At 42.8% G+C, this 19,930-nt stretch overlaps 1 protein-coding gene across 1 annotated transcript in view; it reads right to left on the bottom strand.

The window, feature by feature from the left end:
• The window catches only part of AK9 (adenylate kinase 9), a 191,359-nt gene that overhangs the window by 19,483 nt on the left and 151,946 nt on the right, over positions 1–19,930 (bottom strand). Inside the window, exons 28-32 of the mRNA XM_025198858.1 lie at positions 19,087–19,305; positions 11,404–11,617; positions 9,859–10,060; positions 6,304–6,450; positions 2,597–2,817 (exon numbers count right to left, since the gene is read on the bottom strand). Of these exons, the coding sequence (XP_025054643.1) occupies positions 2,597–2,817; positions 6,304–6,450; positions 9,859–10,060; positions 11,404–11,617; positions 19,087–19,305 (1,003 nt within the window). The remainder of the gene's footprint in view (positions 1–2,596; positions 2,818–6,303; positions 6,451–9,858; positions 10,061–11,403; positions 11,618–19,086; positions 19,306–19,930) is intronic.

Here is a 19,930-nt window from a genome sequence, read left to right as displayed (position 1 = left end):
GTGAGGCCACAGCTGGAGTACTGTGTCCAGTTTTGGGCTCCACAATTCAAAAAGGATGTGGAGAAGCTTGAGAGAGTCCAGAGAAGAGCCACGCGCATGATCAGAGGTAAGGGAAGCAGACCCTACGATGACAGGCTGAGAGCCCTGGGGCTCTTTAGCCTGAAAAAGCGCAGGCTCAGGGGTGATCTGATGGCCACCTACAAGTTTATCAGGGGTGACCTCACCAGAGCGCCCCAAGGGATGATGAGGTCGAATGGTCACAAACTACTTCAAGATCGTTTCAGGCTGGACATAAGGAAGAACTTCTTTACTGTCCGAGTCCCCAAGGTCTGGAACAGCCTGCTGCCGGAGGTGGTTCAAGCGCCTTCATTGAACACCTTCAAGATGAAACTGGATGCTTATCTTGCTGGGATCCTATGACCCCAGCTGACTTCCTGCCCTTTGGGCGGGGGGCTGGACTCGATGATCTTCCGAGGTCCCTTCCAGCCCTGATGTCTATGAAATCTATGAAATCTATGAATCAATTCAGAGATATTCAGACATAGACACAGCTTTAAATGTTTTTTCTACATACCTCTAGGTAGCAGGCAGCTCATGAATGCTGTGATGCTGGGGCAGATGGAGTATCCCACAGAAGTACGAGGGGCTCCCCAGTGCACTCAGCAGCGACCCAGAAGTGGACTAGAAGCACTTCTGGTCCATTTCTGAATCCACTGGAGAGCACACGGGAGGGCCCCTCTGTGCTCTACCAGATCAGCGACTGGTGCCTCCTGGGTCTGGAGAGGGAACCCAGCGTCCCCCTGTGACCGACTGCTGAGCTGGAGAGGCACAGGGGGGCCTCCTGCGTGCTCCCCGACAGACCTGGAAGTGGACCAGAACTACTTCTGGTCCACTTCCGGGTTCACCACCAAGCATATGGGCCCCCCCCCGCACTCCTATGGGATGCTCCATCCACCCCAGCATCGCAATGTTCATGAGCCATGCTGGCACCTCAAGGTATGTAAACATTTAAAGCTGTGTCTATGTCTGAATTGCTGATTCTCCGAATCAGTATTGAATCTTCAGATTCGGCCAAATCGAATCAAGAACAGTGATCCGAATCAATGAATCGAATCACTGTCCCCGATTCGGGCCAAATCTGAATCCAAACTGAATAGGGCCTGTTTCACACACCCCTTATAAATAACTCATTAACTAACAATGTATCTTTAACAATTCATTTTTAACATGATCTGTGCTGTTGCATAGGACCTGCATGTGGATCTCTCCTCAAGGACACCAATGTCTCAAGGCAACTGTAATTCCATTTATTCTAATTGTGTTGTGTCTTGGGGCTCAGCTCTCTCAGCTTGCCCTAGTTATTGCCTGCCTGTGACTTATCTCTAGCAAAATTAATGACTTAGTGCCTCTTTCCTTTCTCCCTTTTGGGGTTGAAGAAGGTGTTTGGTTATTTCTATGAAGTGCATGCACAAGTGAGGTGATAATTTCATATAATCATGGGACTACCTCTTGTGATATTCCTGTTATCTGTGAACATTATTTCCCATCAGCTTCATTATAATTAAGCAGTGGAAGTTCCTACTACCCCAAGCTATGTCAAAGTTTTGTTTAGCCTTAAGTTTTATTTTGACTTACTCAAAAGGTGTGTGGTAACCCATTTTGCAGTAGCATAACTAGGCTGGGGATGACCAGGGCACCAGTCCTGGCTGCCAACTTGGCAGAGGGAGGGATACAAAAATAGCCGCTACACTGCTTCCCTGGCTGCCTCTATCAGTAACCCAGGTGCCGCTCCTGTTCTATGTGCTACCATCACGCAGGGTGCAAAACTTCCCAGTTATACCTCTGCCACTTTCTTATATGACACATTTGTTGTGTAGGCAAGCTCATTCACAGACCATGCAGAACTGACTGCTTTTTGTTTCTTTTTACAGGTACCATTTTCTTATAAGAATTTTATCATTGCTAAGTAACTGAAATGTCCTCAGTTTAGATTATTTTTTGGCTGAGAATTAATTTAGTGATCCATTTGGAGCAAGTTTATCTGATTCCTTAAATTACAATTTCTTAGGATCATAGGAAAGTAGGGCTGGAAGGGACCTCACAAGGTCATCTAGTCCAGGCCTCTGCTCAAGACAGTTTAGTCAGGGATGATCCTATTTCAGCCAAGTGTCTGTCTAACCTGCTTTTGAAAACTTCCAAGGATAGAGATTCCATAGTTTCACTAGGTAACTGGTTCCAATGCTTGACGGCTGTCGTAGTCAGAAAATTCCTCCTAATCTCCAACCTACATTTCCCCTGCTGAATCCATTGCAGGCCATTGCTCCTAGTCCTGACCCCTACAGTCACAGAGAAAAGCCCATCGTCATCTTCTCTATAATCACCCTTCTTCAGGCATTTAAAGATTGTTATCAAGTCCCCTCTCAATCTTTTCCAGACTAAATAACCCTAGTTCTTTCAGCCTTTGCTCATAAATAGAGATCTACCAAAATTGATGTGGCAGATGGGTGACTTTGTGGGCTGATCGCAGCGCTGGCCATTTTTGTGGGCATCTTAGACAGACAAGTACAATTTTAAAACATAAAATATTCTCTTTTACCTTCTCTTATTCTTTCCAGATATATCTGGATCTGCCTAATAATAATTTGAACTTCCTTGACTATTTTGTTCCAGATCCACCATTTACTTTGTGATGCATCAGCCACACACCAGTTCTGATGTTCCTTATCATAATAAGTCTTAACCGCATCTATTTGCTGTCTGTAGCAAGAATTCCGAATAGCTAGAATCTGTGCACTGTCATGGGCAGGATATGGAAGTCTAAAGACAATAAAAAATAATATTTATATTAGAGGACTGGAAAGTATACATATACATATACATATAGATAGATGTATGTATGTATGTATGTATGTATGTAACTATTTTCTGATTCTGATCTGTATATTTTAGAGGTTATTTTAATAGTGTTTTTAAAAATTCTGCTTATGAAATACAGCTTTGTTATTAAGAATGACATTGCCAAGAGGACAGGAAAAAATCCACTATTCTTATTAATTTTGAGGAGCCAAATGGGTATCCAGGAACAAAGCAAATTATGCTATGTTTATTTTCTGACTGCAGTACTTGTATTTTGAAAATAACTTAGAATGTGTTAGCACGTTTACTGACATATTGTAATATACCTTTAAATTCTAGTGCATATACCAAAGCTTGTGACACTTAGAAGACAGAAGGATCAATTGTTTATTTGAAACTTAAACTGGTAGACTTAATATAATACTACCACAGATTTTTGTTTGGAGATAAGAAGTAGCCATAATCTTTTACTATGTTTTAGTAAAATACAAGCTCTAAACTCAGGAAATATCTATCTATCTACAGTTTATTACACACACATATATATAAAGCTAGTTCAAATAATCTAAATTATCTCAAACTGGAATGTTATGTAAAACTCTCAGAACAATTTTAACTAGAACCTAACTAGAGGCACTGCAGTGGTGATCCCTCACGGTCATGGATAATTATGGCTCTCCAGTTGGGTAAGATAAGGTGGGACAGCCTATGTTTAGGGCACCTTTTCTAGCTACCTCCCCTTGCAGAGTGGGCAGAGGGGACCCCAAAAAGGACTGTTCAGTTGCGACCACAGCTATCGAATCACCCTCCTGTCCTATTCCAAGGGTGAAGCGACCAACATGTGACCACTGCCTGTGTTTGGATCTGTGACTAGGGACTCCCAGCCATCACTTCATCTGTCCCCATTGCCACTTATCCACTACCACAGGGCATTGTAGAGGTCTGGGTATTAGTGATTAGTTATTGTGGTAGATGTTGGGTCCAGTGGGAGAAGCCTACATGTGACTTTTTTATGTGAGAAACCTGTTGTGTATTGGCAACCACATGGATCTTGGTGGAGAAGAAACCTGTGTCCAGTGGCAAGGAGATCCAAGATGATGTGGGATACTTGTCCACTGCTGCCTTCATCTGCCTTCACAGCCATTGAGAATGATGCCTTCTGCATCTGCCGCTTCACCATTGAAGTCTTTATGTTATGTTGGAAAAAGAGCACTTTGTCTGATATCTCATCTTTAACCATACTGCCATGGGTGACCCTACCAGGACTACAAGACCCCTGACAGTGTTGCTCTTAGGGTCATTGATACACGCAAACCTCTCCACCCCATCAAGGTGGCAGTCCATGGAGAGGTAAAAGTATGAATACCTAGTCTAAACTGTAGAGTTATAAAGGCTCTTAATTCAAACAGTGCTAAAAAGCTTATATTAGCTTTTTTAACCATAAGTTACATCCCCAGGCAGTGCTACCTTTTATTATTTACTGGGGTTGTGCATTTGAATTGTATAAATAAGCCTAGAAAATATAATTACTTTGAAATGAAAGATGTAATTTCTAAAGTAAAGTCTTGAAAAAGATAGTGCTACATGATGTTTTTGTGATGCAAATGGAGTTTCAACTTTCACTTTACAAGCAGTGTAGTCATTGCTTGATTAGCAAATGAGAAATTCAACAACATTATAAGCAATCTGGAAATTCTTATAAACATTTCACCTAGTTTCATAGTTGGTAGGGTCGGAAGGGACCTGAGCAGATCATCAAGCCCGCCCCCCTGCCATGGCAGGTCTGCCAGCTTGTGACCGTTATTTCTTGTCACCCCTGGTAGTGCATTGGGGGAACAGGGACTCCCCCAATGCCTGCTAGTCCCCCCTGACTAGTTTGTAAATGGCCACTAGATCCTCCCTCAGCCTTCTCTTGTGGAGGCTGAACAGGTTCAGGTCCCTTAACCTCTCCTCGTATGGCCTGCCCTGCTGACCCCTGATCATGTGAGTGGCCCTCCTCTGGACCCTCTCCATGTTGTCCACATCCCTCCTGAAGTGCGGCACCCAGAACTGGATGCAGTACTCCAACTGCGGCCTGACCAGTGTCGCATAGAGGGGGAGGATCACCTCCTTGGACCTGCTTGAGATGCATCTATGGATGCATGACAAGGTGCGGTTGGCCTTCCTGACTGCTTCTCCACACTGTTGGCCCATGTTCATTTTGGCATCAATAATGACTCCAAGATCCTTTTCTGCCTCTGCACTGATGAGAAGGGAGTTTTCCAGCCTATAGGTATGCTGCTGGTTCTTCCTCCCCAGGTGCAGCACCCTGCACTTGTCAGTATTGAAACCCATCCTGTTCTCATCCACCCACCCCTGTAACCTGTCTAGGTCCGATTGCAGTCTATTCCTCCCTGTGGAGGAAACACCGTTCTTTCCAAGATGTCCTAATGTGGGCATGGTTTTTATCCAATTTAATTTTAGGTTGAGTGTTCTGTTTTTTTGGTGCCCTGTCCAGGTAACTTTCTGCTGTTAATCAAAAAGCAGACTGACAGGATTTAAGTCTGAATATTTATCTCATCAAAAAAGAAAAGAAGTGAAGGAGAAGTTTTCACTGAAAGGCTTAGATAAGTAATTTATGCATTGAACTTTGGATAAGTAAAATATATGTTACTCCTGTCCTTTAAAAAGTCCTACATTCATGACTGTTAAGGAAAGAGAGAGATTATTACTTTATAAACAGAGAATATCAATTTTGCGGATTATACTAATTCTTTGTTGGTAAGTAATAAAATCCAGTAGCAGAACTGGCATTTTGTTTTTCATGCTTCTTGGCACTCACGAGACTATGGTGACCCAGAACACAAAAGTAACCTCACAGGGCATGTCTACATGAGATATTTACTATGGAGCTGATGAATTAGCTTTGTAGTAAATGTCTCAGTGTCTACATGTGTGTCCCTATTAGGGTGCACAAAACTAATAAACTCTGCAGCACGGTAGTACTTGTAAATTAGTAAATTGTAGTACTACCCTGTTGTGGAGTGTTTTCATTTGCAGCAGGGCATGTGTAGATGCTGACCTGGCTGGGTTCAGTAAGGGCCTGTCTGCTGGCTAGCCCCTCATTGAAGTTCCTTTGTGCCCCAGCCAGCCCCTTTGCAGAACATGGAGCCAGGGGGAGCAGCTACAGGCTGGCAGGATCACCCCCAGGGCCCTCTGCCAGCTGGGGCTGCTCCAACTGGGTTTCATATGCTGCTCATGAATAATCAGGTCCAGAGTTAATTGCTCCCATGTGCACATTCCAAAGGTGTGCCCAGGAGCAAAAACCTATGGAGCAATAAGCTCAAGAGTTTATTCACGTGCACTAATTGCATGTGTAGACACACCCACTGAAACCTAGGTAGATACTTTGAGAGAAAGGACAAGATTTACATGGATAAAAACATTGCTTGCAATGAGCATCACTACCCAGGAGTTCTTTCCTTATCCTGTAATGCTCTTCTAAACACCTCCTTTGCATCCATTTGTAGCTCAAAGATTTTCACTGGGATTATTCTCATTGATTCCAATAGGTTCACTTGCTTTCTTGTTACAGGATACCCATCAATAACAACTCTGTATAGAACCAACACATAAAAAACCCTGTTAGTTTCTAATTAACCATTATAAATTAACAGTTCATATATGCAACATAATTTTAACAAGAACAAAATCTAAATGAAAGACCTCGTCCTGCTTTCCATGATGTACAAACTTCTAAAAAACAATCCCCAATTCACAGAGTTTAATTAAAAATACAAGTAGGTGTAACAAGCAGTAAGACAGGAGTGCAGGGATTAGGCCAAGAAGAAAGGTGATAGGAACATGTAGTAATGCAGACTGGTAGTGTGTACAACTCAATGGTGGAGTGTCCTAAAAATGGTGTAGTCCTAAATTATAAGACATCTGTCACATAACTATTTTTGCTATCTGCAGCCTCCACTGGCCACCTACATCACTGATTCGCATCCCTCTTTGACATGTGAAGAGATACACTTGAGCAGCTATGTGCAGGCTCAGGTCTGTCCCTGTCCCTGTTCCTATCAATCTACCACCTCCACTCCCCCATTGCAGTCACAGGTTCCTCTGTCTCTGCAAGGAAGTCTAAGCACTCTAATATGTACATTAGTTTTTGAAAGCGAGTGCCACTTATTTCACAAAAGTTATGAAACAGTGCTTCAAATCTAATGAGGAATGCCTCAAGCCCCAAAAGGCTGTGAACTACTGATATACATACTTATTGATATGAATACAGACTGGCTAGTAAGAGATAATATTTAAGGTAATTCCTAATATTTTACTTAATGGTTTGCCTAATCCATACTGAAGAAGAAATACAGTTGTCACATGTTAGAGAATATTGGTGTAACATCTACCAAAACAACATTCCAACAGCTACATTAAAAAGGACCAGTTGACAGACACCTGTTCTCAAAGATTAAAACTGAATTTCAAAGATTAGTATGGAATGTGATTTCCTGGGAGAATTTCCCTACTACAGGAAAGAAAGTAGCAGAAGCTAATGAGAAATGATGAAGTGACAGGGTGCTGTTACAGGTTACCTTTAAACTATTCTAAATCTGTGCAATGTTAGGCAGTGTTAAAGTTAGAATAGTTTCAGAGTAATTGCAGGTTAAGGCTTAATGCTATCTGTCCTGTACAACTGTGACTTGCTTTTCCTCACTTTCAGGTGCCTCTGGGATTTGTAGTTCACAACTGCAGCCAGCAATAAATTTTAGTAAGTTTAGCAGCAGGGGAGTTCTGTACTTGGGGAAGGTGGGTTTAATCCCCCTCCCTGGCCCCATACCCCAGCTGGGCTTGCCGGGGGGTGGGGGGTGGAGGGCAGTCCTTGCCTCCCCCCACAAAACCCTTCTCTGTTGGAACAGACAGCACAGCCCAGCTCAGGGCTGGAAAGCATGCTGGGATGCTGGGGGACTGTGATTTAACTTGAACCAGGAAGGGCTCTGGGACAGAAGTTTCATAAGCCAGTTTGACCCAAATCAGTTAAGTCTGATACTACAGTCAACCAGGTTTATTTTAAACCAGTTTAAGCCATTTTAAAACTGGTTTATGTGTACTGAGCTACTGTTCTGTTAAAGGTTTAAACCTGTTTCTGATGACTTAATCCAATTTATGTGTAACTTCTGTCCCTAGCCCTGGAGTTCCTGGAGCTGGCAGTATGATGCCACGTAGGCTAGGGCCATACTCTCTGGGGTCGTGTGTTGGCTTGAGGTCAGTACCACCCCCTAAGCAGTGGAGTTTGGGAGGGTGGCAAGTTTTTTTACAGCTAGACAGGCTGAAATCTGTACATCCTGGAATGCTGAATGACTGCAAATTACTCACTTTATTTCCATAGAGAAGACTAGCAAAACCTTAAGCTAGGTAGTACTGTTCAAATATAACCCTCACCTGAAGTGGCATAACTTTAAGATGCTTTGGGGGACACTTAGAATGGTTTAACACCCTTTAATCAATGTACACTTCTGTTTTAAGTGCCTTTAGAATAGTTTAAAGGCTACTCCAAGATGCTTTTTAGTTCTGACCAGCTTGGTGGGTGGTTCCATGCTGGAACGACCCCCAAAAAAGCCCCAGAAAATGAAGCCCCAGGAAATGAAAGTTCCATAAGAAATAAGGGATGGAAGAAAAGCAGTTTCTTGCTGCTTCTAAATAAACTTTAAACACTAAAATATTAAGAGCAACACCTACAACAACAACAATATTAATAACAACAACAACAATATAGTAGAGTGGTATGAAGTTCTTAATTGTTGGTCTGCACTGCCAAAGAGAAAGGGACAAGTCTTAACTGCTTCAGGTATTTGCTATAAGAGAGCATATTCAGTTTACATTGGAAAATACTGTCCTTTTGGTTGAATGAGTTACTTTAAGAAAATGTGAAATATTAAGAGGCGGAAAGCTGAATATTTGGCCAGTGTCAGTAGGCAGCTATTTGATCCAGCTTCAGATCCAGCTGCTTTGGATGCCAGCAATCTGATCCGGAGCTCCGGGCCGGGTTCCCGCTGCTGACAGGCAAAACTTGTGACATGGGTGCTTGTGCAACTGCCTGTCTTAGGGCAGTTGATTGTCTGTATTGATTATTTCCTCTCCTTAGTTTGTGGTTTTGTAGGTGTTAATCGTTGCTCGTTAACTTGTTAACACCTACAAAACCACAGACTAAGGAGAGGAAATAATACAGAAAATCAACTGCCCCAAGACAAGCACAAGCACCCATGTAACAAGTTTTGCCTGTCAGCAGCCAGAGGTGCAGGGCCCCAGAACCCAGAAGCCCTGCACCGATCCTCGACAGCTGGCAGGCTTCGTGGCCGCAGCAGGGGCCACCATCCCTGCAGCTTTCACCCTGCTGCACCTTAACACACACAGTGTCACCCGTGTCACGAGTTTTGCTTGTCTGCAGCTTGAGGTGCAGTTCCTCCCAAACCTCTGCACTTATCTCCTTGAAACTTGGCAGGCTTTGTGGCCTCAGCAGGGGCTACCATCCCTGCAAGTTTCATCAAAATCAGACAAGAACCAACAAAGTTATAGATATTTCATTGATTCCCCATTATAACCTATGGCCAGATCTCCAAGGCGGCTTCGAAGCTTTTCCAAAGCGGTTCGGGAGCTTAGAACCACTTTGGAAAGCCTAAAGAAGCCAGTGCTTCAATCCGGACATGCTGCTTCAGATGCTGAAACGTCCAAAGCTTCTCCGGATCCGAAGCATGGTCCAAAGCCTTGCACAGCCCTACTGAATATGTTTGCTTGAAAACTGGAAAATCCTGCTTGAGAATTGTTCTTGAATGCTCATTTGAAGAGCCTAACTTGTGCCTCAAAATGGGGAGGGCCAAAGTATAACTTCGTCATGAAAAATCCTTCAGTCCTGTTGAAGAGCTTTAGAGAAACAGCTTGTTTCATTGTGGCTATGTGCCCATCTCTGGTTATCAGAGAGATATTATATCTTACTGAAAAAAGAAAGAAACCTCTTACCCAGCAGTTGTACACACATGATCCATCAGAGCCACTTCTAGAGCATGGACAGCCAGTTCATCAGGTGCAGTCAGTCCTTTATGGAGATGCCATTTTAACATAAGTGCCAACTCGCTTTCTGGCTGATTGGTTAACACTAGACGTATAGCATCTCCTATAGATAGTCTCATTAACCCATAGATACTTGCAAATTTCTTGGCAACTGCAAAACATTTTGATATCAGACTTAACTTTCACCTAGGCTATAATGCAACCTAATAGTTCTGTTCGCAGGATGTTCAGATGGCATAAAATTATGATTTTCATAATTTTGGATAAACACAGTATATTACTGGTAGAGAGCCAGGACAGGTTTTCCTGGGCTGCAGCATGGTGTTTCAGAAATACTACATTAGGTAGGAAATAAAAAAATGAGGGAGGGCTCACTAGGACAGCAGTAGACACATATAATCTTACTCTTGGGAAAAGATTAAAAATAAAAATGGAAAGTTATATAAATATTTGATTTTTTTTTCTCTTAATTGTACTATTAAAGCAAAGCAAGTATAAACCCAGTTTTGACTGGTAAAGCTGCTAGAGTGGACAGGTGAATCTGTCCCTATACCTTTAAAAGAGCAATAAAAAATTAATATAAAGAGGAGGATTAAAATCATTACACTTAAATAGGAGTTTCTAACAGACAGCTCCTTGGAAAGGTTTTTTCTAGCTGTTTCTATTTAGAGCTATGCCCATGTATGTAATGGGGGCATTTATTTAATATCTAATTAGTAGGGATCTACCTAATTTGCAGGGGCTGCCCCCAATTTTGTGGGCAGAATGCGGGCCCTGGTAGCCTTTTCATGGGTAGAGTGTGGTGGGCCTCTCCATGCCTCTGCCCGAGGGGCCCCATTGGCCCATCCCTCACTGGTGATTCGCTGCAGAGACTGCCTGTTGTGTGGTCCCACCTCTTACCACTGATTAGCAGAGAGAGGCAGGGCCACATGATAGGCAGTCCTTGCTGTGAATCATTGGTGAGGGGTGGGGGATGGTAGCCATTTTGCCGGCAGCCCTTTGAGCAGGCAGTTCTCCTCCACCCTCCTTCCCCACTCCAGTGAGCTGCCATAGTGTTCAGTAAGTTTTTTTTTCCCTGCGGATTTTGTGGATTCTGCGGATTTCAAGGGCATTGCCTGGATTTTGCGGGCAATGCCTGATTTCCTGGAATCCGCAAAATCATGAATTCAGTAGGTCCCTACTAATTAGACATGACAGATTAGATTGTGGCTAGATAGACAAGGGATAGAACATATATATGTAATCAGAAAACTGGAACTGAGGCATAGAGAGATTAAGTAACCTTCAAAGTCATTTAACACACAATGTCTTAGGCGTCACGATGTAGGGTTGGTAAATGGGACACTGGGAAAATGAAATGCAGCATCCTAGGCACAGTACTAATGAGAGCCAGATCAGCAATGTGAATAACTAGTTTATGACTTCTAACTAAAGTAGTTATGGCAGATACAACCTCAATCATCAGAAAAACTTTTAGAAAGTGCTGGAACCTACCTGTGGTCTTTCCAGATTTTGGAGGGCCTACAATTGCAATCTTAACTGGCACAGATGGTTTAGGTTTTGGCTGACAGATATATTTGATGGGATTTTTCATAAATTTTTCTTTATTTTCTCTACTTGTAAAGAAATAAATATATTGCCGATGGATGACTGGGAAGATTGGAGTTTCTTGGTTTTGGAAAGGCTTGATTACATCTCCTTCACTTAGCTGCAATATATACAAACAAAAAGTTAATTACCAATACTTCTGTTTGGCATAGGTTACTCTTCTATCATACAACAGTGGTTTCATGGCCAAGTGGTGGTATGGTGCTGCTTACTGATACTAAAGAGGCAAAGACCTCTGAAAAATGGTCCATGATTATATAAGCCTCAAACAGAACCCCTCCTATGAACCAAAGTAACTTTCAAGCCCATAGAAAGCAATGGAAATAATTGACATAAAGCGACATCCTACTGAAAGAGAAGTAAAGCAGGGCATAGGATGGGAAAAGGGGACTATGACAAATTATTGGTAAGTAATTTTTCTTTTTAAGATGTCTCTCTCTCATATCTATCATCCTACAAAGATGGAGTTAGGAACAGATAGTGAATGGAGCAAGCAGTAAGTATCTCCTTGAGGTCATGGTACAAACAGTACACTAAAGACAAAAAAAGCAGCCTTAATCCTGCTGCTTAATCCAGCCTCAGCCAATGAGGACAAGGCCACCTAGCTGTTTTACATATCCTGAAAATGAATGCTGCTTTGCGTGATCTATCTGTGAAGCAGCAACTTTTCCAGTTACCAGGCACTGAACAGACTCAGGGGAAAACTACCAGCTCAAGTTATCTGCTATGAGAATGCAACCAAAACCTACCTAGCAATAGTAGTTTTAGTATCAGCAATACCCTTGTTGTAACATTCAAAATAGGAAGAGGTACTCTGAGACTGTCTACGTCTTGAAATGAGAACTACAAACCTAATATAAAACCTATAAAACCTAATTCACAACATGCCTAATATCTACTCAGTGCAGTCTCTGTGCCTAGGAAGAACACAATGTACTGACATAGAGGAAAAACAATAGGCTGGTTTGTATAGACTCTGATAATTACCTTGGGAACAAGTACAAAAAGAGACTGAAAAAAAAATCTTTCCAGAAAGAAAATAAGGAGAATTAGATAGTCAAAAGGAGTTATCAAGAAAGTGTGATGGGATAATCTGTTCTCTCTGAAGATGATGGTATAGGTAGTTAGCCAGAAATAAAAAGCACTAGTGGGCACTAGTTAATGAGCCTAAAGATATAATGGAGTAATGGTGGTGTTACAGGTTACCTTTATACCATTTTAAAGGCACTTAAAACAGGAGCATCTATGTATTAAGCAATCCTTGCAAAGCTGACCAATCCTTGCAAAGCCAGCGGATCACGGTGCTTCAGGGAGCCCACCCCTGCCCCAGCCCTGGTAAAATCTGTGGGCAAGGAAGGAGCCCCCCAGGGGGCACTTGCCTGCCTGTACACTAATGCCAGGAGCTTGGGGAATAAGCAGGAGGAGCTCATCCTCCTGCTCAGTGCAAACAATTACGATGTCACAGGGATAACGGAGACCTGGTGGGACTCCACCCATGACTGGACCACGGGTATAGATGGCTATATCCTGTACAGGAGGGATCGTGTAGAGAAAAGGGGCGGGGGTGTAGCTCTCTATGTTAAGGAAAACTACACATCCCTGCAAGCCAGTTGCCTTAAAGAAAATTAAATGAATAATAATTTTGCATTTTTTTTTTAATTCAGGAAACTTCTGGCATGATTTAGTCTCACTTCCCAGAAGGTATCCGATGCAATGCTCTCCTTCTCGAACACGTACTCCTAGCAGCACGTGATTGTTTCCCATTAGTGAAGTGGTCCAATAACTGCCTTCTTCTATGAATAAACTAGAGCAACCCTAATTTAATTTTGAGGAAAGTAATTTCACTCTTGTTTATCTCCTGGAAACATACCTCCTCATTATGGTTGATGAAATTGTGACAGCATCATGGCTGGTCTTGTTCAAACTTAGATTTGCGGTCAGAAATGAAAAAGACCTTCATGCACTAACGTTTAATTATAAAAGCACTTTTTGCACTACTCCAAAACCAAACCCATAGTTCTGTGTATTTGGCTTTTTTCTCTTTCAGGTAATGATAAAGAGGTGGAGAACCAACCTTGGCCAAATCTGTACTTAGTTCTGGGAAAGTCTGAGTTTTGGCAAATATGCTGAGGAAAATGTAATGACCAGCAAACCTGAGGCTGAGGCAGCCCAACATTTTATCTCCTGAGTCTAATTTCAAGTTTTCTGACATCTCTTAATTGACTTCAGTGCATGCATTTGATGGCATCACTTTAGTTTTCCAGAAATGCTTGCACAGTTTGGAGGGGGAAAAGAAACCATTTTCTGAGTGGATACCAGCACTGCTGTAACTATCAGTAGTAGATTCATGGCAGAACATGCTCAGATTCCCAGCAACACTGAAACCAACCACAATTTTTTCTTTGAGGTTTGAGATGGTTTGGACTATTATTCTTCTGAAGAGTAGAAAATAGGAGGATACTTTTAACCTATTAAATAGGTACTTTGCGTCAGTCTTTCATCAGTCCCATGGGACGCCCATGCCCGCTACAGGGCCGGGAAGTCCGGGTGAGGGTGATCCCCTGCCCTCCATTAATGCTGACTTTCTGAAGGAACATCTTGAGAAGCTGGATACCTTCAAGTCAGCTGGCCCTGACAATCTTCACCCCAGGGTACTCAAGGAGCTGGCGAGCATCATAGCCCAGCCTCTAGCACGGATCTTTGAAAACTCTTGGCGCTCTGGTGTAGTGCCCGAAGACTGGAAGAAGGCCAATGTGGTGCCTATCTTCAAGAAAGGGAGGAAAGTGGATCCGGCTAACTATAGGCCCATCAGCCTGACTTCTATCCCGGGGAAGATCTTAGAAAAGTTTATTAAAGAGGCCATCCTTAATGGACTGGCCGACGCCAACATCTTAAGGGATAGCCAGCACGGGTTTGTTGCGGGTAGGTCTTGCTTGACCAATCTCATTTCCTTCTACGACCAGGTGACCTATCACCTGGACAAGGGAGAAGAGATTGATGTCATATATCTTGACTTCAAAAAAGCCTTCGATCTGGTGTCCCATGATCGCCTCTTGGAGAAACTGGCCAATTGTCGCCTTGGGTCCTCCACGATCCGCTGGCTGGAAAATTGGCTCCGGGGTCGGACCCAGAGGGTAGTAATCGATGGAAGTCACTCATCGTGGTGTCCTGTGACCAGTGGGGTCCCCCAAGGCTCTGTCCTTGGACCCATACTGTTCAACATCTTCATTAATGATGTGGACACTGGAGTCAGAAGCGGACTGGCCAAGTTCGCCGATGACACCAAACTTTGGGGCAAAGCATCCACACCAGAAGACAGGCAGGTTATCCAGGCTGACCTGGACAGGCTCAGCAAGTGGGCGGACGAGAATCTGATGGTGTTCAACGCCGATAAATGCAAGGTTCTCCACCTTGGGAAAAAAAACCCGCAGCATCCTTATAGGCTCAGCAGTGCTATGTCGGTTAGCACTATGGAAGAAAGAGACTTGGGGGGCATCGTTGACCACAAGATGAACATGAGCCTGCAATGTGATGCGGCAGCTAGTAAAGTGACCAAAATGCTGGCTTGCATCCATAGATGCTTCTCAAGCAAATCCCGGGACGTCATTCTCCCCCTGTACTCGGCCTTAGTGAGGCCGCAGCTGGAGTACTGTGTCCAGTTTTGGGCTCCACAATTCAAAAAGGATGTGGAGAAGCTTGAGAGAGTCCAGAGAAGAGCCACGTGCATGATCAGAGGTCAGGGAAGCAGACCCTACGATGACAGGCTGAGAGCCCTGGGGCTCTTTAGCCTGAAAAAGCGCAGGCTCAGGGGTGATCTGATGGCCACCTACAAGTTTATCAAGGGTGACCACCAGCATCTGGGGGAACGTTTGTTCACCAGAGCGCCCCAAGGGGTGACGAGGTCGAATGGTCACAAACTACTTCAAGATCGTTTCAGGCTGGACATAAGGAAGAAATTCTTTACTGTCCGAGCCCCCAAGGTCTGGAACAGCCTGCCACCGGAGGTGGTTCAAGCGCCTTCATTGAACACCTTCAAGATGAAACTGGATGCTTATCTTGCTGGGATCCTATGACCCCAGCTGACTTCCTGCCCTTTGGGCGGGGGGCTGGACTCGATGATCTTCCGAGGTCCCTTCCAGCCCTGATGTCTATGAAATCTATGAAATTAAACTATGTTAAACTGTGCTAAGCACCGTCTAAGCATCTTAAAGTTACGCTACTTTGGGCAAAGGTTTTCTTTGAGCCGTTCTACCCAACCTGAGCCAGTCTGCTCCATGGAGATAAAGCAACCAATCTGCAGTGGTCCAGCATCCCAGGATGCACAGCTCCTAGCCCTGACAACCTTTCCACCCTCCCAAGCTCTACTGCCTAGTGGGTGGTACTGGCCTCAAGCCAACACCTGGTCCTTCCCCCAGTGGGTATAACCTCAGCCCATATGGCACCATGCTGCTGGCTCCAAGACTGAGAAGACCAGACCCAGGCACCTGGACGAGACGCCAGGCATGCAGCCCTCCCCACAGAGGCCTAAGTCTTTGCCCCATATCTGGGCAGTATCCTTAAGCCAGGAGAATTAGAGGGGGCATGGCTTCTCTCCCCAGCCTCCTGCATTCTGGTGGGGGGCGGGGAGGAGGAAAGGGCTACCTAACACTGGGCATGGCAGGGGCATGGAGCCCTGGGAGGCAGGCTTCTCTGGGCTCCATACTTTCACTGTGCTTAACCCCTGGTCAAGTAGAGAAGTTGCTGTATAGCTGAATAAGCAGTGAAGCAAATCTAAAAGTTGGGGCAGGACACAGATAGCAGCCAGGGAGGTTTCTAGGTCTATGAGTGTTTCTACCAGTGAAGGTAACTATCCAGATTTGAAGGGAAAAACAGACAACTGCTGTCATTGGAGAAGGGTCACATTGTTCAGGCTCTCATATTGTTCAATCAAAAGTATACCTGAACTTAACAGAACATTGAACAACCATAGTTAAGGGATGCCAGTTTCTGTAGCCAATGGAAAGATGTGGCTAACATTATGTCTCACTGCCTTTGACTTCACAGTTTGAATAACCAGGAAATATGCTGATGACGCAAAGTTGGGAGACATTAATATTGGGAAGAACTGGAATATCATGGATAAACTGAATAATATTAAAGACTAAAGTAATAGAAGTAGGATGCAGTTTAATAATACAGAACACAGATAATTGACAGGGAAAACATTTCTGCTTTAGATAGAAAAGATAGAGGGGGAGAAAGAGCTGGGTGCATTAGCCCATCTGTGACAGCCAGAACCAGAGGGATTAATAAGCAATAATATGTGCTTCTTGGAGGCATTTGGTATTTTGCCTAAACAGGTAATATTAGTTAATATAAGCTTATAAGTTTGTAAACTGCAAATGTAACTTGTCTGTCATAAGTTTATCCAAAATGATAAATTAACTGTTCATGGAACTGACTGGGCCCCATAGGCAAAGCTGTAGCTGTGAGATTAGCTGGTCTAACGGTTTTTTTGCTCAGTGTTTAGCCTTAGCGATAAAAACTGGATCTAACTGCTTGGCACACCCAACATATTCCAGGAAAGCATATCCCAAGAAAGCATATTCAAATGAAGCCTAAAAGGATTTAGGCAGAGGGATGTCAATTTCAAACCTAGAGTGCTGCATCATAATTTGCTTATTGGATAAACCTGAGTCTGGGTAGTAACCTTTTATGATATTTTTAACACCTTTCAATCCCATAGGGTAACAGCTATAGGGCAACATTGTGAATGGCCCTGAGGCCAACAGATTAACATAAGACTAGGTATAAAAAACACATGCATCAGGTAACCAGCAGGAAGGAGGGAACAGAACGGTCATTTCTGTTCCATGCCCAGACCCCAGACTCCTGGTGTGAGTGAGGATCAGATCCTGATCAAGGGACCTTCCCTGGTAATCCCTCTGACAGCGTCGATCATCAGGGATGCCTGACTTCGCTGGAATCACTTGGTGCGCACCTGGCATTGAGGGACTATTGATAAGTTGCCAACCCATGTCTGTCTATTTGTTGTTTTGAACAGCCCAGTGTGGCTAATACCCTCGCAGTGCCCAGTTGGCCTGCGACAGATTGATCTGTCTATCTGTTATTATTATCTGTTGTTATTATTTACTATTAGCTCTTTTATACTGCATTATCTGCTTATCGTATTTATTTTTCTGTTAACTGTTGTGTGTGTGTGTAAGCTATAATAAATTTGCCTTTATTCCACTCCCAACTTTGCCTCCTCGATCCAAAACTGAATCAAACAGCCCAGTTGGCCTGTGATAAAATTGATATATTCACAGTGCCCAGCTGGCCTGTGACACCCATCATAGGAAAACTATTAGCTTTAATAGTCTATTTTTATGTAGCCATGAAAGGCAAATGTGATGCTATAACGTATCAGCTGAGGCATTTTCATTACAGATATAAAATATGAATGCCATCATGCAAGGCATGGGTAAGATCTCATTTAAAATTCTTGAATGCAGTTCTGGTCATTGATGTTCAAGAAAGATGAACTCAGAATGGATGTCAAACTAAGCTGATCACGGGAACAGACAGGGCTTATTAGGTAAGAAACTAAAAGAACTTGGTCTGTTTAGCCTAGGAAAAGCAAAGCAGAGGGGTAATGCAGTTGCTGTCTATAAATACATCAGCTGTGTCAACATCAGAGACGGACAAGAGCTATGTAAGCTGAGGAGTGATATTGTCTTAAAAATCTATGGATATAAACTGGCCATGAATAAATTTAAGCCAGAAGTTAGAAGATTCTTAATCATGAGAAGTGAGCTTCTAGATTGGCCTTCCAAAAGAAGTAGTGGTGAAAACCTAATTAAGTTTAAGATGAAGCCTGATAAGTTTTAAAACGTGATTACATAATGAGGAGATGATACTTGGTGGCCCCTTCCTTTCCTATGTCCCTAAAAGCTGAAGTTATATTTTCTCTTTGTTTCTTGCTCTCTGTTTTAGCTTTGACAACACTTTCAGGTAGTCAACAATCTCTGCTCAATTGCAAAATTCTTCCTCCAGCAACTATACATTTCTCTTCTTCCTCCTTCAGGAATTTCCTTTTTGTTGTTTCCTCTTCAACGGGCTTTTTTTGGCTCAGCTCTGCTCCTGACATTTACTCAGTCACAAATCAAGGAACATTTCTCAGATTCCAAATATACATCTGCTAATACACTACTTCAGCCACCCACTACTCCAAAACCAAAAAGTTTTCTACCTGTCATAGCTGTTTCAACAAGACTAGTTTTAGGAATGTTTTGTTTATTATTTCATATTTCCTAGGTTCAGAATATTTTGGCTCAGATCCACCTTTATTTGCACTCACTCATAAACCTCCTCCCACATTACCAGTTCTCTAATAAACTTACCAAAGAGCATTAATCATACCTTAAAATATACAACTAAGAAGATAAATCCTTGCTATTAATAGTATTGGCTATTTAGTAAAAAATATTTCATGATATGTTTTTCATAACACTTATTCTTAGTTATATTAAATAAAGAACAGCATGTTTTGATTGCTGAAAGTGTAACTCAGCCAGTTAGGTACATTACCTTGACTGGGTCCCACTGACCAAAACAACTTGGATGTTTATAGGAAAGAACCAGCATCTTGCGTGCAAGTGGTAGACTGATTGGGTAACATTTCTCAAAAATGCTTTCACGATGTTCCACTAGATGCTTCACCTTGTTATAAATTTGGTAACGTATGATGTGAGGCTTTCGTCCTCCACTGATGGTGATTTGGGGTATTAACAATCTTTCAAGTTCTTCCTGATTTACCGGTAATTGAAACAGAACATATGATAATGCTACCAGGAGTCACATGTTATGAGAATGGGTGATATGCACAATAACATCTGGGGCTGTTACATTCAGTGTTAGATTTATCCATTTACAATCAGTGATATTGAACTAAATTCCTTGGTTACTGCACCTTAACCTCACCTGATCAATGACCGACCCCTAAGTAGTTAAGATTGTATGTAGGTTAGCATCATTATATATATAAATTAAATAAGAAAACTGTATAGTTTGCATTGACATTAAAGAATCCACTTCCATTCAGGTAAATTAAAAAAATGACTTATCAAAACCAATGAAATTACATTTTCTCTTTTACCTTTCCCAATGTATTGCTTAATTACTTATGTATAAAATATTGCTGCCCATTATCCATTGATCCATACTGAGGTCTTGAAGCAAGTTAGTGTCTGTTGTAAAGAAAACTGAGAGGGTCTGGTGTCGTGGTTTTAGAACATATGAACATAAGAAATGCCATCCTGGGTCAGACCACAGTCTATTTAGCCCAGTATTTTATATCACACAGTGGCTAAGGGGGAGAGGATTTATGCAGGGCCTTTCTAGAGTGATCTGTCCCTTGCCCCTCTCCTTACAA

This window comes from Alligator sinensis, unplaced genomic scaffold (genome assembly GCF_000455745.1).
Source record: "Alligator sinensis unplaced genomic scaffold, ASM45574v1 scaffold737_1, whole genome shotgun sequence".
NCBI lineage: Eukaryota > Metazoa > Chordata > Crocodylia > Alligatoridae > Alligator > Alligator sinensis.
Note: the sequence above shows the minus strand (reverse complement) of the source record. Positions and strands in the feature narration are given on the sequence as shown.